Here is a 20,367-nt window from a genome sequence, read left to right as displayed (position 1 = left end):
GATTGGATGAATCCAGAGATCTAAAAGAGGAAGGGGGAAGCTAAGTTCTAAGCCTGAATTAATTCCCAAACTAATTGCGGGCAGACTTTACATGGGATAAAAGCTGAAATCCTAAAGCTTAAACCTCCTGGGCTCTCTCCCACTCTGTGTTAACCCCAGTGATGATGTACATAATTTATACTGTCAGTGCTATTGCAAAAAAAAAAAAGACGAACAGTAAGAGGCAGAACACAAGGGAAATGACTCAGTGGCCCAGATGCATGTTTCCTTTTTGAGGTTTCCTCTCCTCAGTTTCCTCCCTCTCCCTCTTTCTCTTTTGTTTTGGCTGATCATTAAGTCTTCACTTAAAAGAAAGTAGGGTGAAATGGATATAACTTTGCATCCTAAGACTTCTCTTGATGTGTTGTACCTTATAGGCTGAATGACTCTATAATCAACCATTTACCATTACACTAACACTTGAAATGTCATTAAACAGTTTAGATTAACACAATTTAGGGTACTGTAAGTGCCTGGTAAGCAAAACTGTTGTTGGTGCAACTCTGGAGCCATTTGCAGACTTTAGCACACATCTCTGATAACCCCTAGCCCCAAGTTAATTTTTGTCTCCATGATCCACTGAAAGCCTGCGGCAGCTTTGGCCCTCTCCAGTGTACAACTGAATCACAACATAAGGCTTCAGCAAATTATTGCATGACATCATCGTTTTCCCTCCAGTAAGACGGCCTTCAAGAAAGACAGAGGGCGTCTCATCTACCCTTCATAGTTTCATTAGGAATCCAATCAAATTTGCAAGATTTACACCAAACTCGTGTTCCTAGTTATGTCTTTGTCTGGAGGGCAGCGGAAGTTATTCTGACTTCAGCAAACCGTGAGTAGCTTGTATTGAAAATGAGGTCAATAACACAATTACACTTCTTTGTCAGGCCACAAATCTGAGCCTCTGATCCCAGCCTTTTGCGTCAGATCACTGCGAGAAAACCTGGTTCAGCTTCCACAACTGAGAAAGATAAGACACTTGCAAATCCTGTAGTTGCTTGACTCTGCCATGCTGCTGGATCAGCAGTCACTGCCAGCTAACAGCAGCTCCAGCATTCTGTTTGTTTTTTAATATTTTATTATGAATAAACTCCGCAAGCAGCAACTGCATGGTTTTGTCTCTAATATTTTTTTCTGCCTCACATTCACTGTGGAGCATGAAAGAAAGACCATTAATCTGTCTGCTGCTTTTGATAGGAAAATCCTGTTGGGCTTTAGAGAAGTACTTCATTCAAGTCTCAGTTGTCCTCTTGTACACACTCACAGAAACCCAGTGTCCGTACACGCTGCTGAATGAATGACCATAGTCCTAAATGTTTTTTTTTTTTTACATTTATATGATATGCATGGTTGTACTCATCCCAAACCTTTTGGGTTTTGAACATTTACACTTGCATGTTCTAATTCTCGTACATTTTTGCTTGGCCTGTTGGGGAAATAAACTGGGTTTACAGCAGTGGGATGATTCTTTAGTTAGTTTTGGCACACATTATCCTGGTGTCTGACTGAGCTTGGACATCTTTCTGACCAAGTCAACTTTTATCAAGAGCTCTTGAGGTTTTCTTGAGCAAGACGAGACAACAGTCATGATACTGTGTTAATGGCCTTTTTTTTTAAAATAAAGATCAGATGGGTTGAGAATTAATAGTCAAATTTAAGGACTTGGGCCTCATCAATGTGACCTGAGTCCCGGCTGGGCCAGATAGATTAGGCCAATGACAAAGACTGTTAGACTGATATTAAAGTGCCTGGGACATCAAATTTTGTGATAAATGTGATTGCACTTTTGGAAAGATAACATGGATAACATATTACAAAAGCAATTTCACACCACTGAGATGAACAGTTGTTGAGATACAGTATTTGTATGTGAAGTAATAGGAAGTGATGTCAAAGGGGAATGTCTGCATGTAAACAGAGCATTGCTACAATGGCTAACACCCCAGCCAGCAGAGGATTTTCTGATATTTATTTAGATAATTTTAGTCCCTATAAGAGAGAGAGCTGAAGAAGAGTCAGAGTTCAAATAACATAGTTTTAGTAAACAAAGACCAGGGAATTGTCTTTCTTAAAGAGTTCCCCTTTGATGTCACTTCCTGTTTCACTTTAGCCGAGCCAAATTCAAAGGAAATATGCCAGTTATGTGACAAAATGGGTTAAATCATGTGTTTTATGTCAATTTTCCTAAATATGAAGATATTTTCTTTGACTTTTTGTATTTGAAGGATAGGCTTGTCACAGGCAATTTAACACCAACATCGAGTAGCCTGCGTTCCACTTCCACACCCGTTGAGCTCCAGAAGTAATCAGCCGGGGTATTCATCAATGTGCTCCCATAAGTCAGGGTCTCTGCTACCAAAACAGAACAAGTATAGTTGATAATTTATTTTGGTAAAGAAACATTTTAAACAGTGTTTACAATTGTAAACTCTACCATTTTTTTGACAGATCCCCTGAACTTTGAACTTTGTGACCCTGCTTCAATAGTAGGGATTACATTTGGCTTATGTGCGAGCCACTGGTGTGCAGATTACCACCTGTTATCCCTCTGACTAACTGGTGTCATGTACATACTGGCTCAATAAACAGTTAGACCTGAGCAGGCACTAATTGTGAAGGTGAAACAAAAATCTTGCCGGGTAAAGTTTCTGCTAAACTTTTTGATGTCTTAACTTTATTTTGGATACATTTAGGATTGCATAAACTGTAATAGGTGTTAGATGGTGGTGGTCTTTTATTTCAGTGGAGCTTAGTTATCAGATTTAGGAGAAATTGAAAATTTAGGAGGAATTTTTTATTCAAGCAAGCTTAAACTGTGAATAATCTAGTTAAATGTGTAGAAGTAGTTCTGAGTAAGATTCAAGTTAATCAAAGATGACTCGATGAAAATGGATAGCATGTTACCTTGTTGTGGTAAATTTTGTATTCTTTATTTTAAATTTAGAATCTGTACTTGCATCTGGGTGAATTTGGCCAAACAAGACAAAGTTTCTGCTCATTTATTCAAAATTAAATCCACTTGCTTCTCTTTTTTTAAATTTTGGTTACCTTGTTGATTGCATTTTTACAAGAAAATCTCCTGGGATCACTGACTAAAGCAATGCCACTGAGGTGCACACGTGCAAGCTCTTCAAATCTTATCAAATTGATTGAGAAGTTTTTGAACATCATTTTCATAAAATTCAACACATGCCTGTTGGTGTTTGCTCAGTGAGTCAGCCTAGAGGAGGTGGCACTGGTGGAGTCGTGCTTTTAAAATAATGAATCAGTTCTGTGCTGGGCGGCAAGAATATTCAAAAAAATAGTTTGATCAAAATGATTGCCCAGGAGAAAAGATGTTACATAAACATGAAACTCCCACATTTAAACATTTTTTTTCTTTGCTAAAGGACTATCAAAGAAAAAGAGACCTCTTTATCTCTTTATTTAGTGTAGTAGAGATCACTGAGAAGCCAAGTCAAAGTTGGGTATGCAACAAGAAGTGCCTTGCCCTTCTCATTCATGTGTCCCATGTTTGTCTTTGTTTTCCAGAACTCTCTTTAAAATGTACATCACAATATCAAACACATCTCAAGAAAATTTGCTGTAATTCTAGACGTTGCTCAGTTTGAACAGGAGGTTTTATTACCCAGTTTTATTGTATCGCTGCTTTTATCCTCTCCTGTACTTGGAATCTGCGAGCGTTGCAACCTGTTGATCTTTGTACCACCCAACCCCTTCAGTGGTTGCCACGAACAACTTCCACTGAATTTTTTTACTTTTTCTTATGTGTAAAACTATCTGTGGGGCCGTTTAAATAATGTAGCAATGCTGTGTCACATTTAGATTTATTCATTTAATTTATGTTTTAGAGGCATGAGATGTTTCAAAAGAAAAAAAAAAAGAAAAAAATCAGAACGAAGACTGATTTTTGGGTGTGCAAGAGAGAGACACAGTGGATTTCAAAATGTGAAACAGTAGACCACAAATGNATATATATCTGAAAAGACACCAAGTCCAATTGTTGCCAGAGAGGATGTATGGCTTTAATAGAGAAAACACCAGGCTTTGCTCCAGAGGGACAAATATACATGACGACTCTGAATTCATGGGATTTCCCTTTAAAGAGCTTCTGAGCTGAATGAGGGATTGTCTTTTTGTTGCACAATATGAATAACCATGTTCTGTGCACGTGTGACCCACTGAATCCTCAAACCTTGTCTTTTTCAAACCTGTACAGATGTGACCTACACATGATCCTTTGGGTGCTAAAAATTAATAGATGGTGTTTTTTCCTATGCAAACAATTTGGAAAAAAATACTTTAATTTTAACTAGAGGGTGTTATAAAGATCACATTTGGAACAGTTTGGGTTGATATTAAGTCAACAAAAATAACCACCCACCCTCTTGACTGAACATTAGGAACATTTTTTTCTGCAATTACAATTACATTTAAAAACTGTTCTGGTGTTGAAAAGCTATATTGTGACACCGATATAAGCAGTCTTAAACTACTTCTTGAGATTTTCTAAGGGAAAGCCCAAAGCTAGCTTAATATTGCATAGTTGCATTTTACTGAAAGATCCTTTATATGGACACACAGCGAAACAATGCTGTGAAAATCTGTCTCACGTTCAAAGGCTTTCTTGTGCCTATATTGTGCTTATGATATTCTCGTTATATAACACCCAGTAAGTCTGTATAACTGCAAATGGCTTTTCTACATCAGTATAGAGATTAGGACTGATATTGACCTTAAAGCTTTGGGAGGAAAAATAGGTCTTTGCTTAATCACAAGTGGGAAAGATGAAGCTTGGCGCTGTGGAGAGCTAATCTACTTTGATGGACGTGTCCGTAGTGGGGAGGATTGCAGTATACATGCATGCTTGTTTCATGCAGGGAACTTTTTAAGCATAATTTAATCTGCTGACAGTTTTCAATATATGTTGACGACAGAGGTGGGCAATAAGCTGAATGGTGTTCTTACAGTTGGGCAGCATTTGTAACAACAATGTGACTGAAGGTCCAACTCAGTCTTGCTTTTGATCTAGTTTTGACGGAACCCGCAAGAAGACATAGTGGGACTTTTTTCCTTTTGCATTCCCACGCAATACTTTTAAATTACCTTGCAATACCTTTGCGTTATCTCACAATTCTTTTGCGTTACCTCGCAAAACTTTTTGCATTCCCAATAGGGATATGAGATATCGGCTTTAACATCGGTATCGCCCCATTTTGGTCATTTTTTTAGCATATCAGTATCGGCCAGATAAGTAAAACTTGGCTGTTATTAACGTCTGATATTGATTTCACGCTTGTTGCTGTTTGTTTCTGTCTTGGGAGGGGAAATGGTTGGTTGAGCAGTATCTATTTGATCATGATAGTGATAGTGATGCTGTGCAGCCAATAATAACTGCAGTAGAGTGTCTGGTCTTTTTTTACAGTATCAAAAAAAAAAAACCAGACGAGAAGAGTGTCTGTGCATATGTAGAAATAATTTGTGTGTTTGTATTATCGTTATTAATATCGAATATTGATATCAGTGGAAATTTTCATATCGGTTCATCCCTAGTTCTCATGCAAAAGTTTGTTTTGTATGACATGAATTAAATTGGGCTTTTATTTTGAAATATCCACCTACCAAAACAGGATGTGTCGCCACAACTATAGCAGCTAAAAGTGCTTCATGTCACTAAACTTCATGATGTAAGAGAAATTATTTTATTTTCATTTCTCTGTTTTTAATTATAGTTACCGGTAGTTTAATTAATAGAATAGTACTTTAATTCAAAATCCTATATTTGCATAAATGTTAAAGCAAAGGAATCTAGCCATCATCTATATTTTGGTTAAATGATAGACTGAACAGAAGAAAGCTTCCTGGAAAAAAACTGAAAAAAAGATTGCTGACCAAAGATAGAGCTTCTATTTGTGCCTCTGCAGTGGCTGAAGCTGGGTTTAAAAAATTTAAAAGCTCATCAGTCATCTGTGCTCTGTGTGCAGAGTGCTAAAGTGAAAGGCTTGTTCAGACTTTAAATGTCTAAAATAGATGGAAGTTTGAAGTGACTTTTTTTTAGCTTTTGTTTTAATTCAAGTCTTCTCAAAGAAATTTTAGATTACAAAATCAACAATCTTTTTGTGCCCCTCAGCCTACCAATGATCACATTTGTGATGACATTAGCCTTTATCTGAGAAGTTAACAGTCTCGTGTGTTTTAATGCAAAAGAGACCCAGTGATAATTTCCTGTTGGTGTTACTAAACCCATAAGAGGAGAGCTGCCCTGAAGTCTTCCAATATCGCCTTTCAATGTAAAGTGTGCGTGTGTGTATTCCTCACACCGTTAAAATGAGTCACCGCTATAAAGATCCACACCATGCCGCCCTGGCAGGATAAGCAGAGCATAATGTTTAGCTTCTTTCTATCTCACAGGATTCGGTTCTTCCTTCTTTTTTTTTTACACCCATGGATAATTAGCGTATTCCTTCCTCAGGTTTATTTAAAGCATTATTTCGCCATGGGACATATTTGTAAACACACCTGCCTCCAATGTGAGTCATGAAAAGCCTACCTTACTCATCAGTGATCATCCTGGGAATCATTGAGAGTTTACATTTTTAACAAAGGGTCTCTGTAACACTGATTAAATATATACACAGACAATTAAAATTTCAATAAGGACCAAGAAGGATTTTCTTTTCCGTTTAGTGTGATTCACTAAAGGACAGATATTTCCCCAGGTTGTCTTTCACACGGTGATCTCAATACTGAGACCTTTTTATTGTTTTTAACCTTTGGATATTTGTACACAGAAAAACTGAAAAACTTGGAATATTACATATTATATGAAATATTCCATTCAACATGATGGTTTGTTTGATCAGTTAATGTGAAAAGCTGTTCCATTGTGTGTGTTTTTTCCTGAGCAAACAAATGCAATACAGGTGTGTTTTCATAGCCTGGTAAAAACCAGACCCACGTCCTTCACTTTGCATCATACGAGGGTCTGGACTCTCGGCTATAGAGAAGTGATTCTTGCTGGAGGCGTGGCCTCTGCTGAAGTTTAAAATGATTGGATCGGTTGGCTGCGACGTATGCGTGCCTGCTCCACTGTGAAGGAGGCTAAGCTAAGAAGCTAACTGGAAATCACATGCACTGTAAACAACCCTACTGAGAGGAGAGAAGTACCGAGCCGAACCAGACAGCTGTAAATGAGAGCTGCTGCTTTGTCAGAAAATTTTAATTTGATTTGGAAGCCTTATCAACACAGACTGGCTTCATTCACTTCCTCCACTGCCATTGCTAACTAACTAGCAGACACTGCGCAGAAAATCGATGTTGTTCAAAACTCCACTTCTGTTTGCTGATTGGCCCAGGTAAAATAAACTACAAGCAGACACTGTGCAGAAAATTAACGTTCTGTTCTCTGATTGGTCCTAATGAAATGCTCCCGAAGAAATCCTTGTCTATGGGAGAAACGGAGCAGTAAAGCGAAACTAGAACTAAGAGGAACTGCGTAGGAAGGCAAGGGCCAGACTAGTGTTTCCTTGGTCAATTTGAGACCTGGAAATAACCTATTTGTGACTAAGAATTTATGATTTATATCAAAGTGTGTGGCATAAACCAGAATACACTGACACTGAGAGGTTGTAGTGTGCACCAACTAAAAAGTTTTGTGAGTCATAGTTTGTGATGTTTCATACATTTGTCAGAGTCCATGTTTTTGATTTTTTTTTACGTTTTTCAGTGTGCTTAAAGGGATCCACGATTAGTTGTAACAGACTTAATTTGATAAACATTTATTTTAACTGTAAAATAAAGACTACAAAAATACTGTAGGCTGTTTAGTTTTTATATTTTTTAAAATAAAATTTAAAAAATGTATTACATGGACTAAGCAATTTATTTACACTAAAAGCATACTGGGTAAATGATGACGTGGATAGGTCCTCGGTGCGATGCTGCTATCGAGCTATGTCCACCCTGAAGGTTAATCTTGGACAATATCTGATGATCGACTCTTTTAAATGAAACCAGAGAGCGTTGACAGAGAGGAGAAGGTAGAAATGACTCAGCCTGGAACTGAAAATATGGATGGAGGACAACAGAGCTGCTTCATGGAAGAAGAACCTCAGCTTTGCCTGTTAGTCTTGGCGTTAGGCTCAGCGCTACACATTCTCCTCTCGTCACTGAGGTCCATCCACACGACAGAGAGGGGAACGCAAAAATTATCATTTACCCAGAATGCTTTGCATGTAAATAAAATGGCTCAGTCCATGTTAAAATATATTTTTACAAATTTACAAGACTAAACAGCCCACAGTATTTTTACAGTCTTTGTTTTACAGTTAAAATACATGTTTATCAAGTAAAGTCTAATGTTACAACTAATCGTGGGTCCCTTTTAATAACTTTTACCTTGCAATGTCTCATCATAGTCCCTAAATACCATAATACCATACCTAATTTCCCTCTGGGATCAATAAAATATTTTTGAATTGAATTGAAATGTCTGGATATGCATTTATTTATTTATTTATTTATTTATTTATTTATTTATTTATTTATTTATTTATTTATTTATTTATTTATTTATTTATTTATGAGAATGTTTCTTATAAGACATTCTGAACATCAACTTGATTACCCAGAACACAAAGTCACTCCAGCTGTAACACTTTTTTCCTCAGTGTTTAGTCTGTCTGTATCTTTCCATCACTGACTGGTCATAAATGCCAAGCAGGGGGAGCTGAGCGAAGCGGAGGAGAAGTGTAGCCTCAACTTTCCCAGAGGCTCATGCAAGCGTCAGTTTGTGTTATAAATCATTCAGAGACTCTCAGAAGGGGCACAATACTTTTTTAAATCCTTGTTCTCTCATCTCTCCATCCTTTCTCCCTGCTTTATTATTGAGTATGGTTCTTCTGAGCACCCAATCTGTCATTTGGTTCCATCAGAGAGAGGAACTGGAGGGTTAACTTAGAGCATAAAAAAAGATTAACAATGGATTCAAGGAAGGAAAAGGTCACTGGGTCATTATTATTGTGTTCATTAATTATGAAGTTTTTCTTTTCGATTCAGATTTAGTCTGCAGATTGTTTTCTGTATTTTTTTAGTCTGGTATTGCAGAAAGGTCAGGTTGTGGTCACTGTCCTTTCTGTGGATGCTTCACCACCTGCTTGTCAACACAAAACAGCGCAGTGGCTGACAGCGCTCTCCTGTCAGAACAAGTCTCTCAGATTTGACGTGCCTTTAAATATACTGCGGGTGCACGTGTCCACGTGTAGATGAGGTCAAAACACTGTTTGCTCTTGCTCGTGAGTGCGCATGTTAAAGGTCGCATTTGCTCAGGTATTTGCGTGACCTGCCCTGAACATTAGGAAGAGGAACAAAAACGACACGTTCGGCTGCACACGGAGGTCATTTCCTCTGTAGGAAATGCCAAGACATTTAGTTGATCTGTGATCTTTATGATTCAGAACACAGATGTGAACAAACAGGTGTAGAAAAGCATTGGTTCAGTTTATTACCACATGACCAAAACAACACAGAGTAATTACCTTTCATACCATTAAATAGGTGATCACATTCCTTCTGGAAACCTTTTTCTTTTCTTTTAATAAATGTTAACTGTCTGTCATGAAGCAGATTAAACAAGGGATCCATGCAGTGGATTTTGGAGTTGCTGAGAGGATAATGGCTGATAAATTTTAAGGAGGTTTTTTTCTGTTTGTTGAGTCATTCCACCATCTGCTATTTTATTGATTTGATTTATTGATTTAACAGGAAAAGATTACTAAAAATCAAGCCTGACTCAGCATAATTGCTGTTTTACAGCAGGTTCCTGCAGGTTATAGTCATTCGAAAAGGTTCCTCTGTGTTTTTACAGAATGAACATCACTTTCCTCACTCTTATCACTTATTTTATTAGCCAAGTAACAGCCCGTTGTGCCGAGGAACGTTTTAAAGATGCAGTCTAGGTGCATGCTAAAAGCTCATTTTCAAAGCATTCATTTGTTGTGTGGAGATTTTGCTGAAGTTTTAGTTGGCTCCGAACTCTCCAACATCTGTGCCAATGAGGGGATTAAACTAATGTATATTATTTAGCTTTTTATGGGCTGCAGAGCAATTAGTTACTTTTTTGTATCTATTATCAGAGGTTTAATGATTAACATTGTAATCAAAATACATAAAAGTATAAATTAGAGATGCAATTTATGACTCTTTGATGGGAACCGATCTGTTTAAAAACATATAAAAACCCACTTTTTTACTTAAGCGTTTAGCTAACCATTTACCCATTAATGCCAGCCTACCTCCATAGTGAATGCTCACCAACCATGTGTTTTTCTATTATTGAACATACGGCATATTTTTCTCTCCACCATTCTCTATGTTTTGTGTATTATTAGGATTGCACTGCCAAATTCAGTAGAATGGGAGGGCAGGCAAGCCTTGGAAAGACACCCAACAAACGCCATTGGAAATGACTGGAGTAGGCCTCAAAGCCTTCAAAACCTGAACACTTTTTGAAATAGCTCATGAACCACTGATTTTAACTTTATAAAACTCTAACACAGTCATCACTGGACAGTCCTCTGTCACTGTCCAACAGTTTTGTCCAACTCTGATACAAGATGGCTGTCCAAGCAACCCTGGATTACCATAAAAGTGCTGGACATCAGCACATTTTACATATGCTGAATGAATATAAAGTGTGAAACAAATTGTGAAAGATCTTTAGAACAACTGATCCACTTTATTAGAGTATTCAAGTCTAACAAATGACAAAAATAGCATAGGAAAATGTTTGTTAGCAAAATATTTCATGAACCAAAGCACAAATTCAGCCAGAAAACACACAAAATGACTCATAAATCAGTCATTTCTTGACCTTTAAAGATAATATTTGCTGAAGCAGTTGCTTCAATCGAAAACACAGACTTAATACATATTTAAGATGGCCACTAAAAAAAGTTTTATGCAGTAAACCCTTATAGCAACATAGGACGAGTTTTGCACGGCTGGCAATCCTCTCATAGTTTCTCCAGGAACTATTCTAGTTGTATATTTTGCTCTGCATTGACCATCATGTGTCTGAGTTACAATTTTAGAATTTAATCTTGATTTGACGTTTTGTTACATTGCTTATGTTTTATTATGTTTTATTCTGTTTCATTTTATCTTTCCGCCATTTACAGTATACATTGTTAATGATTGTACAGCACCTTGTGAATATATTTCTGTGAAAGGCGCTTTCTAAATAAAACTTTACTTACTTACTTAAAAACGCCATTCAATTTGTTAATACTGGTGATGTCATTACATAAGGTCCCAGTTATCGCCGTTCATTTTTAAAATACCAGATCAAAAGATACGGATCGCTCGCGACGTCTCATCTCTAATGACTAATCTAATCACCACAAAAAGTAGAGATGAGACAAATAAATGTTCCTTTGATAGTTCAATCTTTGAGACACACTTTGCATTTTTTCTGTTATAACTGCACAGTTGTATGTGTTTGATTTATATTAAAGGACCTAACAATTTATTTTTCTTCTTTTAACTTTAGCTCCAGTGTTGCTCCAATCATGAGGGAGACTGGCAAAACTCCATTTGTTGAGTTACACTGAGGAGAGGGAGTTCGAGGCTTGTCCAACACCCTGGTTTTAAACATTTCATACAGGTAAGTCTTTAATTGTATCTGTCTATATGCGCACATGCTTCATAGTATCAGCAGGTTCTAAACTGGATCGTGTGCCTTGTGTTTGGAGCTTACTGACCTGCTGACTCTCTAGCTTACAGAGAAGTGATTAACTCATTTATTTCTTTGTAAACATGGATCGCATTCATACTTGTTTTGTCTGGGCAGTGCAGCTAAATTCAGAGCGTCTGCTGTGCCGTGTGGAGCGCTGACATTTGAATTAAACAACTGTGCCAGTACAGCAGCGTCAGCCTGTACACGTGCACTCAGGATGTGTGTCGACTCTGAGCATGAGTCGGAGAAACGAAACTCAGAATTGAAAAAAGTTGTGTTTACAGAAGGCCTGTTCGTATAGGCTGGCGTTGTGCTTTAAATAAGCTTTTATATTATTCATACAGGAACAAGGTTGACCCACTTATGTTCACGCAGCATGCATACACACTCGTACGCACACACGTGTGCATAGTTCAGTGTGTGGTTCCAGATATTGTGTGATGACAGACTCCTGGCACTTTTTATGTATTTTTATGTATTTTTATTAGATGGAATTAAAAAAACTGCAGTTTTTTTCTTGTGTGTGTGTGTGTGTGTGTGATCACACAAATATGTTCACAGAGAAACACACAGTCTCAAAGTCTGCTCTTTTTAACACTATATGTGTTCAGAGAGTATTACAAAATTATTGTTTTTTTTTTCTCTTTTACACACATTAAAATCCTAGACTTTAGTAACACGGTTCTTTTTGCTCATTTCTGATTAGAGCTGCTGATTTGAATCCCAGTAAGAATTCCCACAGTCTGTCTAATTCCTGCTTGTGTCTAAAGCTGGGAGGGGGTCGGTCTAATCTGATAAAGCCTCTGGTTATACATTCATACACACTCAATCTGACACACACAAACTGACCCACACTGGCGTGCTCACTCTCTTTTGTAGTTATTCACATGCATTTTTTTCCTTTGCTGTATGTAAAAATATTAGTATACACACTGTACTTTCATATGCATTAATACTGTATAGATGCAGACACACTTGCACACAAACTAAACAATGAGGTGAAAATCACTTTTTTTTCTTTTATCAAAGACTTGAAGAAAAGTAATAAATGAAAAGATTTATAAAGAGACATAAAAAGTTTGGTTTGAGTGAGTCTTTTATCAGATTTTCTAAAATATTCAAATTTATAAACGTTATCAAATAGTTCTTCTCTTCAATTTATGCAATTTTCTTAGTAGTTGTGTAGACATTTGCAGATACATTTCCTAATGAAACGCTTTTTAAACTGAAATGAAATTTTAAAATAAGTAATTGGTTTTAATTTTGTACAGAGAACTCCGCTGTAGTTCAGTGTAAATGTGATGATGGGATAAACAGCCGTATCCACCAATCGGATGGAGGTGGTTTTGTGAAAACATGCTGGCACATCAATTAGTCAGAGTAACACATGGGGGCCTGAGGGTGGCACGGCCGCTCTGCTTGGGAGTTTCTGCTTTCTTTTGTGAGCACATTGAACTTTGACCCACATTTAACACATGGATGCTTTTGTGTGAGTGTTAGTTCATTGTCACTCTTTAGTTTTAGTCTATCAGACTTGTTCACATAAAAAATCACGTTATTGTTGATTTATGTAAACTCTGATAGCAGTCAGTTGATTTTCACAAGTGTTAATGGAAAAAGGAAACTCTTAAATGTTCCTGATTAAAATAGTTGGAGATTAAGAGTTGTTTTTTTTATTACTTTCTGTTTTTAAATGCAGCCACAGATGCCTCAAAAGGTCCAGATCATATCAGCATAAACTGTATAATTTTCTGTTCATCTTATCTTTATGTTGTTCCTCATCTGATTGTGCAAAGAGTACATCATTCCTGCACAGATGCACTAAAGTATGTCTGTACTATCTGGACTGTTGTCAAACACACACACACACACAAAACATTTAATCTGTCTAAACTGTTCGCCTAATCAGCTCTCTAAGAACAATGCCGTTCATAGATCCACATTACCACAGTCGCACACAGCAAATTATCTAAACGCTGTACTTCTCTAGAGTAGTAACGTTTTTGCCAAGCCCCTCGTGTTACAGCCTGTTGTTGCCAAGTTGCATCACTTCACACAAATTATCAGAGAAAAAGTAGATGTGGAGGAGTGGGAAGAAACGTGAGTGGTAGGTGTGCTGCCTGTAGTTATCACATGTGAAGAAACAGGCTCAGGATTTCAGACCTTTCAGAGTTTTTTTCCCTCCATTTCTTTTGCTTTTTAACTTTGTTTTTTTCCTAAGTTGTTTAATTTGTAATCTTTACGCTCCTGTTTTTGTTTTCTAGTAAGGCCTGTAGTGTGTTTCTGTTTGTGGTGTGTGCTTATCTGATAGGTAAGGAGCTGAAATGGAGCCTGTCAGTTGCTAGCTGGAGAAATCAAGAAAAAAAGATGAGAGAAAGATGAGCTGATGCAATCATAGGACACACGGGAACACACCGTTTCATATGGTCGGTAAACAGTTACTCACATGCACACATTATAAAACCAATTAAATATAAAAAATAATATGCACAAAATGAAACAGGCCGAAGAAAAAAATGTCAATGCAGAAGTAAGCAGAATTACGTTTTGTGTTTTTAAATTTTAGGAAAAAGATTTTTCTTTGGTTGTTTTCATGTTATAATCAATTTTTAAAGCAAGAAAAACAACAAAGCTCCGGCAGCCAATTTATAACCCTCAGTCCCAAAACAAATCCATTTTTTGCAGATATTTTTAAAGATTTTATAACATTACCCACACAATAACAATGGATGCTTATTTTCAACAAGGTGCTAATAAGTACACACAGTGTTAGAATCAAAAAGCTATTGGTTTGCACAGACCTCTCTGATTTACAGTACATAATTTATTCATTAATCATCACATGCTTATCCTTTGCACGGAGAGCTCAGTCAATAGTTTTGTGCTCATCAGAAAAAACACCATAACAGATACGTTGTTAAGCAGCTTTTATTCTGTGTATGTGACATTTTACCTTTATGTAAACGGGTGAACAGAAACTGTCTTATTATTTATGTGGAAACTTGTGGTTTAAATCCGGTTCTGGTGCAAGAAATACATTTTATTTATTATGAATCATAAATACGTTTTAATGCTACAAAACAAAACTTAAGATCTGGAAAGTTTTAAAATAGTAGATGGTTGCCATCAGATCCAATATGTTTTTGCTTTTGTTCCTACCATCCTCTATTATATCAAGAAAATTGCTAAACACTCAACAAGACAAGGGATGCAGATGTTTCATCATTTGGATACAAAAATATCAATGAACATCCAGATAGTGTGCTAAAGAGAACAATTAAAGGGTGTGGTTGGTTAGTGAATTTATTCCAGCTTTTATCTGGCTCAAAGGGTATTTTGTTTGTACCCTAGTTTGACATTGTTGTTCTTTTACTAGCCTCATGGATCATTTTGACCCAAGGGCAATTAGAGAGTTAAATCATTTAAGTTTATGCCTGAGTTAATAACTATACAAAGAAGGACCTATTGGGTGCTTTTAAAACTATAAACTTTTGAGAATCTGAAAACCTTTATGTACTTTGATTGTCACGCTTTAGAGAGTTCTAAATAATTAGCAACACTTGAACTACTGTCAGTCTTTAACAAATGTCAACTGCAGATATTCTTTATAAAGTGTTTGAGCATTTGTATAACTGGATGGATGGTGTTAGCATTGGACACCAAGTGTCTTTATGTTTTTATACATAAACATCACTATGAAGCTGTATTTTTAAAATTAAATAAATAGTAATAGCTATTATCTTTGTGCATGTGGCACCATTGAACAGACTGCAAACATGTTTGCCTTTAAGACTGATATTTTTGGAGTTTGTGTGATGGCTTCAAGCCCTTTAAGAGCAGAGGATTACAGTGATGCTGATGCTTAGTGTCTTGGCCTGTGTGTCTGGTAGGCTTGCTCCGTGTGGGGCCAGCCTTTGGAGCCAGATTTGCCTGCTGCATCTGGCTGATGTGCGTAGAGATTTCATGGTAGACAGAAAGGAGAGGAGAGAGAGTGGAATCAGAAAGATGGCGTGTGACTGTGTGCGCTGCATGTGCAGTGAAGCTAACTGGAGCAGGGTGTCCAGGATGCGTACACGCTTGACGGCCTGGCTGCAACATTCTGTTTTAGTCCATACGAATGCATGCACATGTATGACCGTTACACTGCATTTCATGACTCGACCTCAGCCGTCAAGTATCTGTGTGTGTCCATGTTTGTGTTTACATGAACGTGTGTATGTGTAACGAATGTGGACAAGCAGCACCACTAGACCTCATCACCATGGGAGAGTTTTAAAAAACTTTTAAGTGTGTGATAGATTCCTTATCTTTACCTGATTGTTTGTTCCAGGTCTGGCCAATGCCGGGGCCGTCGTGGACATCTGGTGGCGGTAGCAGCAGCTGTAGTGTCCATGCGAGTGCGGTGCCCGGCGCCTAGCTCATGTCCAGCCCAAAATGCCGTCGTCCACACGGAAAGGAGTGCCGAAGGACCCTGAGCTGGCCAACCTCTTCTTCAAAGATGACCCAGAGGATGTCTTCTGTGACCTGCATGAAATCGGGCATGGCAGCTTTGGGGCTGTCTACTTTGTAAGTGCCATTTTGTAGTGTTGTAGTAGTTTAAACTAGTCTTGGTCTTAAGACCGGTCTCAAGACCACTTTTTGATGGTCTTGGTCTTGTCTCAGACTCGACTGCATTTGTCTTGGTCTTGTCTCGATCTCGGACATTGAGGACTCGGAATTTTATTTCAACGCCAGTCAAGACCACAACTGCAGAAATATCCCTAAATGGCCAGATTATTGTCCAATTTATTTTATAACAATCTTGCTTTCATTGGATTTAAAATGTAGCTACTGATTCAAATCCAAACCTGACTCGATTTTATTTATGTATTTTTGTTAGCGGCTGTCACCCATCCGCACCCCCTGTCACTCGCACACAGCACTCACGGAAAGTGAACCGTGAGCAGTAAAAGATGTCTTCAAAATTTTAAGTATAAAATTTGGCTACATTATTCATAAACAATATCATTGTAAAACATCAACAACCAGGAGAAAGTGTACAGCAACTTGTAAATTCGGCAGTGCTTCACTTTCAGAGACAGTGGGGACAACGTCAAACTGATCGTCACTAACGTTAACAGTCTGCTTCTGTAGCTAAATTCTTTCCTCTGCCCTCACACAAAGATTTAGTCAATATTAGCTCTACATATTAAGTTAGCTAAAGTGGGGAAAACAGTGTTTAGTCGGCACCAATTGTTGAAATTCTCCCACTTAAAAAGATGAGAGAGGCCTGTGATTGACATCATAGTTAGACCTCAACTATGAGAGACAAAATACTTTTCCCCCCACTGTACATGTGTACAGAATACTCCATCTTTTAGTACACTTTTTTTTCCATCTGGTGTTGGTCTTGTCTCGGTCTCGCCCTCCCTCGGTCTTGGTCTCGACTTGGTCCAAACCCTAAAAGTCTTGGTCTTGTCTCGGCCTCAACCTCCCTCGGTCTTGGTCTCGACTTGGTCCAAACCCTATAAGTCTTGGTCTTGTCTCGGTCTCGAGACACTGTGGTCTTGACTTGGTGTCGGGTTAGGTGGTCTTGACTACAACACTACCATTTAGTAATTTTATGCACTTTTTAATGGTGGTATGTCAAGCGCAGTACTTGAACATTTGCTCTATATTACGTGCTGTACAGAAAATCAAAATCTGAATCGGGGTAAATGTTGTCAGTTTTTACACATTTTAATATATGATCTCGTTCCCTTACATAATCCAATATTTATTTATATATGCATACTTTGTTTATAGACTTCCTTTAATCACGGTCTCTGAAGCCTTTCATTATATTATCATTAATTACTCATCAAGTCTTTGATTCTAAAGCTGCATGAAAGAAAAGATGGAGGAAAAAAAATGTTGCACCTCTCTGCCTTTTCTTCATTTTTCTTCCTCTCCTTCCCCACCCCCCTGATTGTAGTGCTTAAGGCAACAGGCCTCCTTCCTGCCTTGCTAAACAGCTGTTCTTAGTATAGAAAGCCAGACAAGTTGATACAAGCGAAGGCTTTTCCCCGACTGCCAGAGCTTTACTCTCACCTTCAATCCCGTGTCAATCACACACGTGCGCACACACACACACACAGACTCGCAACCCCAGTACGTCGCTAGTGGCCTTGGTGCCCACGTCCGTCAGGCGAACAGGCTTCACAGTGGGTCTAAATCCTGCCCCTGATGCCAGTGCTGCATTCACTGACACACTTTTAGAGGATAATTATTCATAAAAGCACAGGCTGGATTATTATTGCTGTTAATAGCATAATGATGATTTTTTTAAAACGTGGTAATAAAAAAATATTGTTTTCTGATAAATAGTATTTGGAGTTTGCACCTACGTGCTTTGAAAACAATGAGAGGAATGTGCCAGTGGTAAAAACTTGCAGTGCTAATACTTCTGGTATTTTTTTTTATTTTAATGGCAAAAAAGGTTACCAAAGTAAAGGCGAACATATTCTTTTGAATATTACTGTACATGTACACAAAGTGACAAGTGTGTGCTTATTTTATATCCATTGGATTAAAGAATCAAAGACAAAACATGTTATTTAAAAGAGCAAGAGGGATTCTCCTGTTGACTGTGAAGACCATCAGAAGCTTTATTTGATGCATTCAATGAGTGACCATCAAACTTATCTAAAAACATACAATCCAGTGGGAATAAACTGTAGCTTTTTGTTGCTGTTTTTCCATTTGAAACTCGTCTGAGTTTAACTTTCCACTCTTCAGTCAAATTCAATATATTTTCTTTTTTCTTTCAGGCACGTAACTCCTTCTCCAACGAGGTGGTGGCCATCAAAAAGATGTCCTTTAATGGCAAACAGACTACTGAGGTAAGAAAGAAATCTTACTCTCAGGCACAGAAACATATTGATGACCTGTGTGCAGCACCACAGTTGTAGTTGTTTCTCTTAATATGTTGCAATAAAAAAAGCTCAAGTTGTAAGGGGATTAACAAGGCCGCTGTCAGACACTAATTCAGTGATGTTGGGTTGGGAGCCATAGCTTGAAAAGCAAAAGCACAATGTCATTCTCACAGGTGTTTCACACAAAACTTGCTGCTAGCTTGTGATTTTGTGAGATGTCTCATGCTAGAAGAAAGAAAGAAATCATTTAAAATTACCACCTGAAGCAAAACTTGAAACAAGTTTGGGTCTGCTTGAAGAAAGCATGTGATAAACAGCTTACAATGCAGCCCTCGTTGCTCTGGTTTTGTGCTCACTTCTTTTTATAAACCCGTGAATTATGGTTTTTTTTTTGTGAGACCTCTTGCTTATCTTCTGTCACCTTTCATATCTTCCTCAAATAAAAATGTAGTCTGTTTATTTATGTTGCTATGGTGTCTTAAAACATTTCCTGTCTGTAAATGTTCACTGCTAAACATATTTAAAAAAGAAACTTACAATCTGTGTGAAAGTTAACCATAGGCCACGACTCTGAGCACTCAAGGAACCTGTTGCTGCAGTTCGTTAACCTCTTCAATTTGTTTTGGCAGAAGTGGCAGGACATCATTAAGGAAGTCAAGTTTTTGGGACAGCTGCGACACCCAAACACAATTGAGTACAAAGGATGCTACTTGAAAGACAACACTGCCTGGGTTGGTGGCTCCTTCTCCACATCCTCTTGTTTTAGTTCTCTTTAAGTCTGGCACTGTAGCTAATGTATCTGCTCATTTGTTTCTATTATGTCTTGTACTTGTGTTTTTCCACTCATTAATATTGTGTCTTTAGATATGCATAGAGCTTTATCCAGTTTTCACTCAGTTTGTGCTTTGATTTCAGCTGGTGATGGAGTATTGCCTGGGCTCCGCATCAGATTTACTAGAGGGTGAGCATTTAAATCTTTAGTGCATTAAACATTTTTTTACTGATGCACGTTTGTTGCACTGTGTGTAAAACAGAAGCAGAATGTGAGGTCAAAGTGATTGCACAACTGATGCACCTGTAGGTCAGGATTAAGCAGTGTTGTATGAAGTACCACTAAGTGATACTTGAGTAAAAGTACAAGTATCTTACCAAAAAATTACTTTGGTAAAGGTAAAAGTCTCTTTTAGGAATATTACTTGAGTAAAAGGATTAAAGTATCTGATATTTTTTGTACTTAAGTATTAAAAGTAAAAGTATGGATTTAAAATGAGCAGTTAGATTTTCTGTAAGGACATTTATTAGGTGATACTTGAGTAAAAGTACAAGTATCTTACCAAAAAATTACTTTGGTAAAGGTAAAAGTCTCCTTTAGGAATATTACTTGAGTAAAAGGATTAAAGTATCTGATATTTTTTGTAATTAAGTATTAAAAGTAAAAGTATTGATTTAAAATGAGCAGTTAGATTTTCTGTAAGGACATTTATTAGGAGGTGACCTCCCCAAAATATGCAGACTGTTGTATTAAAATAAGGAATTTATATTAAATTTAGGATGCACTAGTCTTGCTGTTTCAGTTTATATACATATATCAAAGCCTTTTCTCCAAAATTAAAAATCTATCTGAGGGCTGCGGCCAAATGTGATAATATAATTCATGAAATACAAATACTTCTTAAGTACAGTCCTTTTATTTTAATGATT

The 20,367-nt window shown here is 37.4% G+C and overlaps 1 protein-coding gene across 1 annotated transcript in view; it reads left to right on the top strand.

Moving 5' to 3' along the window:
* taok3a (TAO kinase 3a) overlaps positions 1–20,367 on the top strand; it is a 74,289-nt gene that overhangs the window by 13,058 nt on the left and 40,864 nt on the right. Inside the window, exons 2-6 of the mRNA XM_014011149.1 lie at positions 11,588–11,701; positions 16,104–16,339; positions 18,562–18,633; positions 19,296–19,397; positions 19,582–19,627. Of these exons, the coding sequence (XP_013866603.1) occupies positions 16,208–16,339; positions 18,562–18,633; positions 19,296–19,397; positions 19,582–19,627 (352 nt within the window). The 5' untranslated portion in view covers positions 11,588–11,701; positions 16,104–16,207. The remainder of the gene's footprint in view (positions 1–11,587; positions 11,702–16,103; positions 16,340–18,561; positions 18,634–19,295; positions 19,398–19,581; positions 19,628–20,367) is intronic.

This window comes from Austrofundulus limnaeus, unplaced genomic scaffold (assembly GCF_001266775.1).
Source record: "Austrofundulus limnaeus strain Quisiro unplaced genomic scaffold, Austrofundulus_limnaeus-1.0 Scaffold77, whole genome shotgun sequence".
NCBI classification, from domain to species: Eukaryota; Metazoa; Chordata; class Actinopteri; order Cyprinodontiformes; family Rivulidae; genus Austrofundulus; species Austrofundulus limnaeus.
Note: the sequence above shows the minus strand (reverse complement) of the source record. Positions and strands in the feature narration are given on the sequence as shown.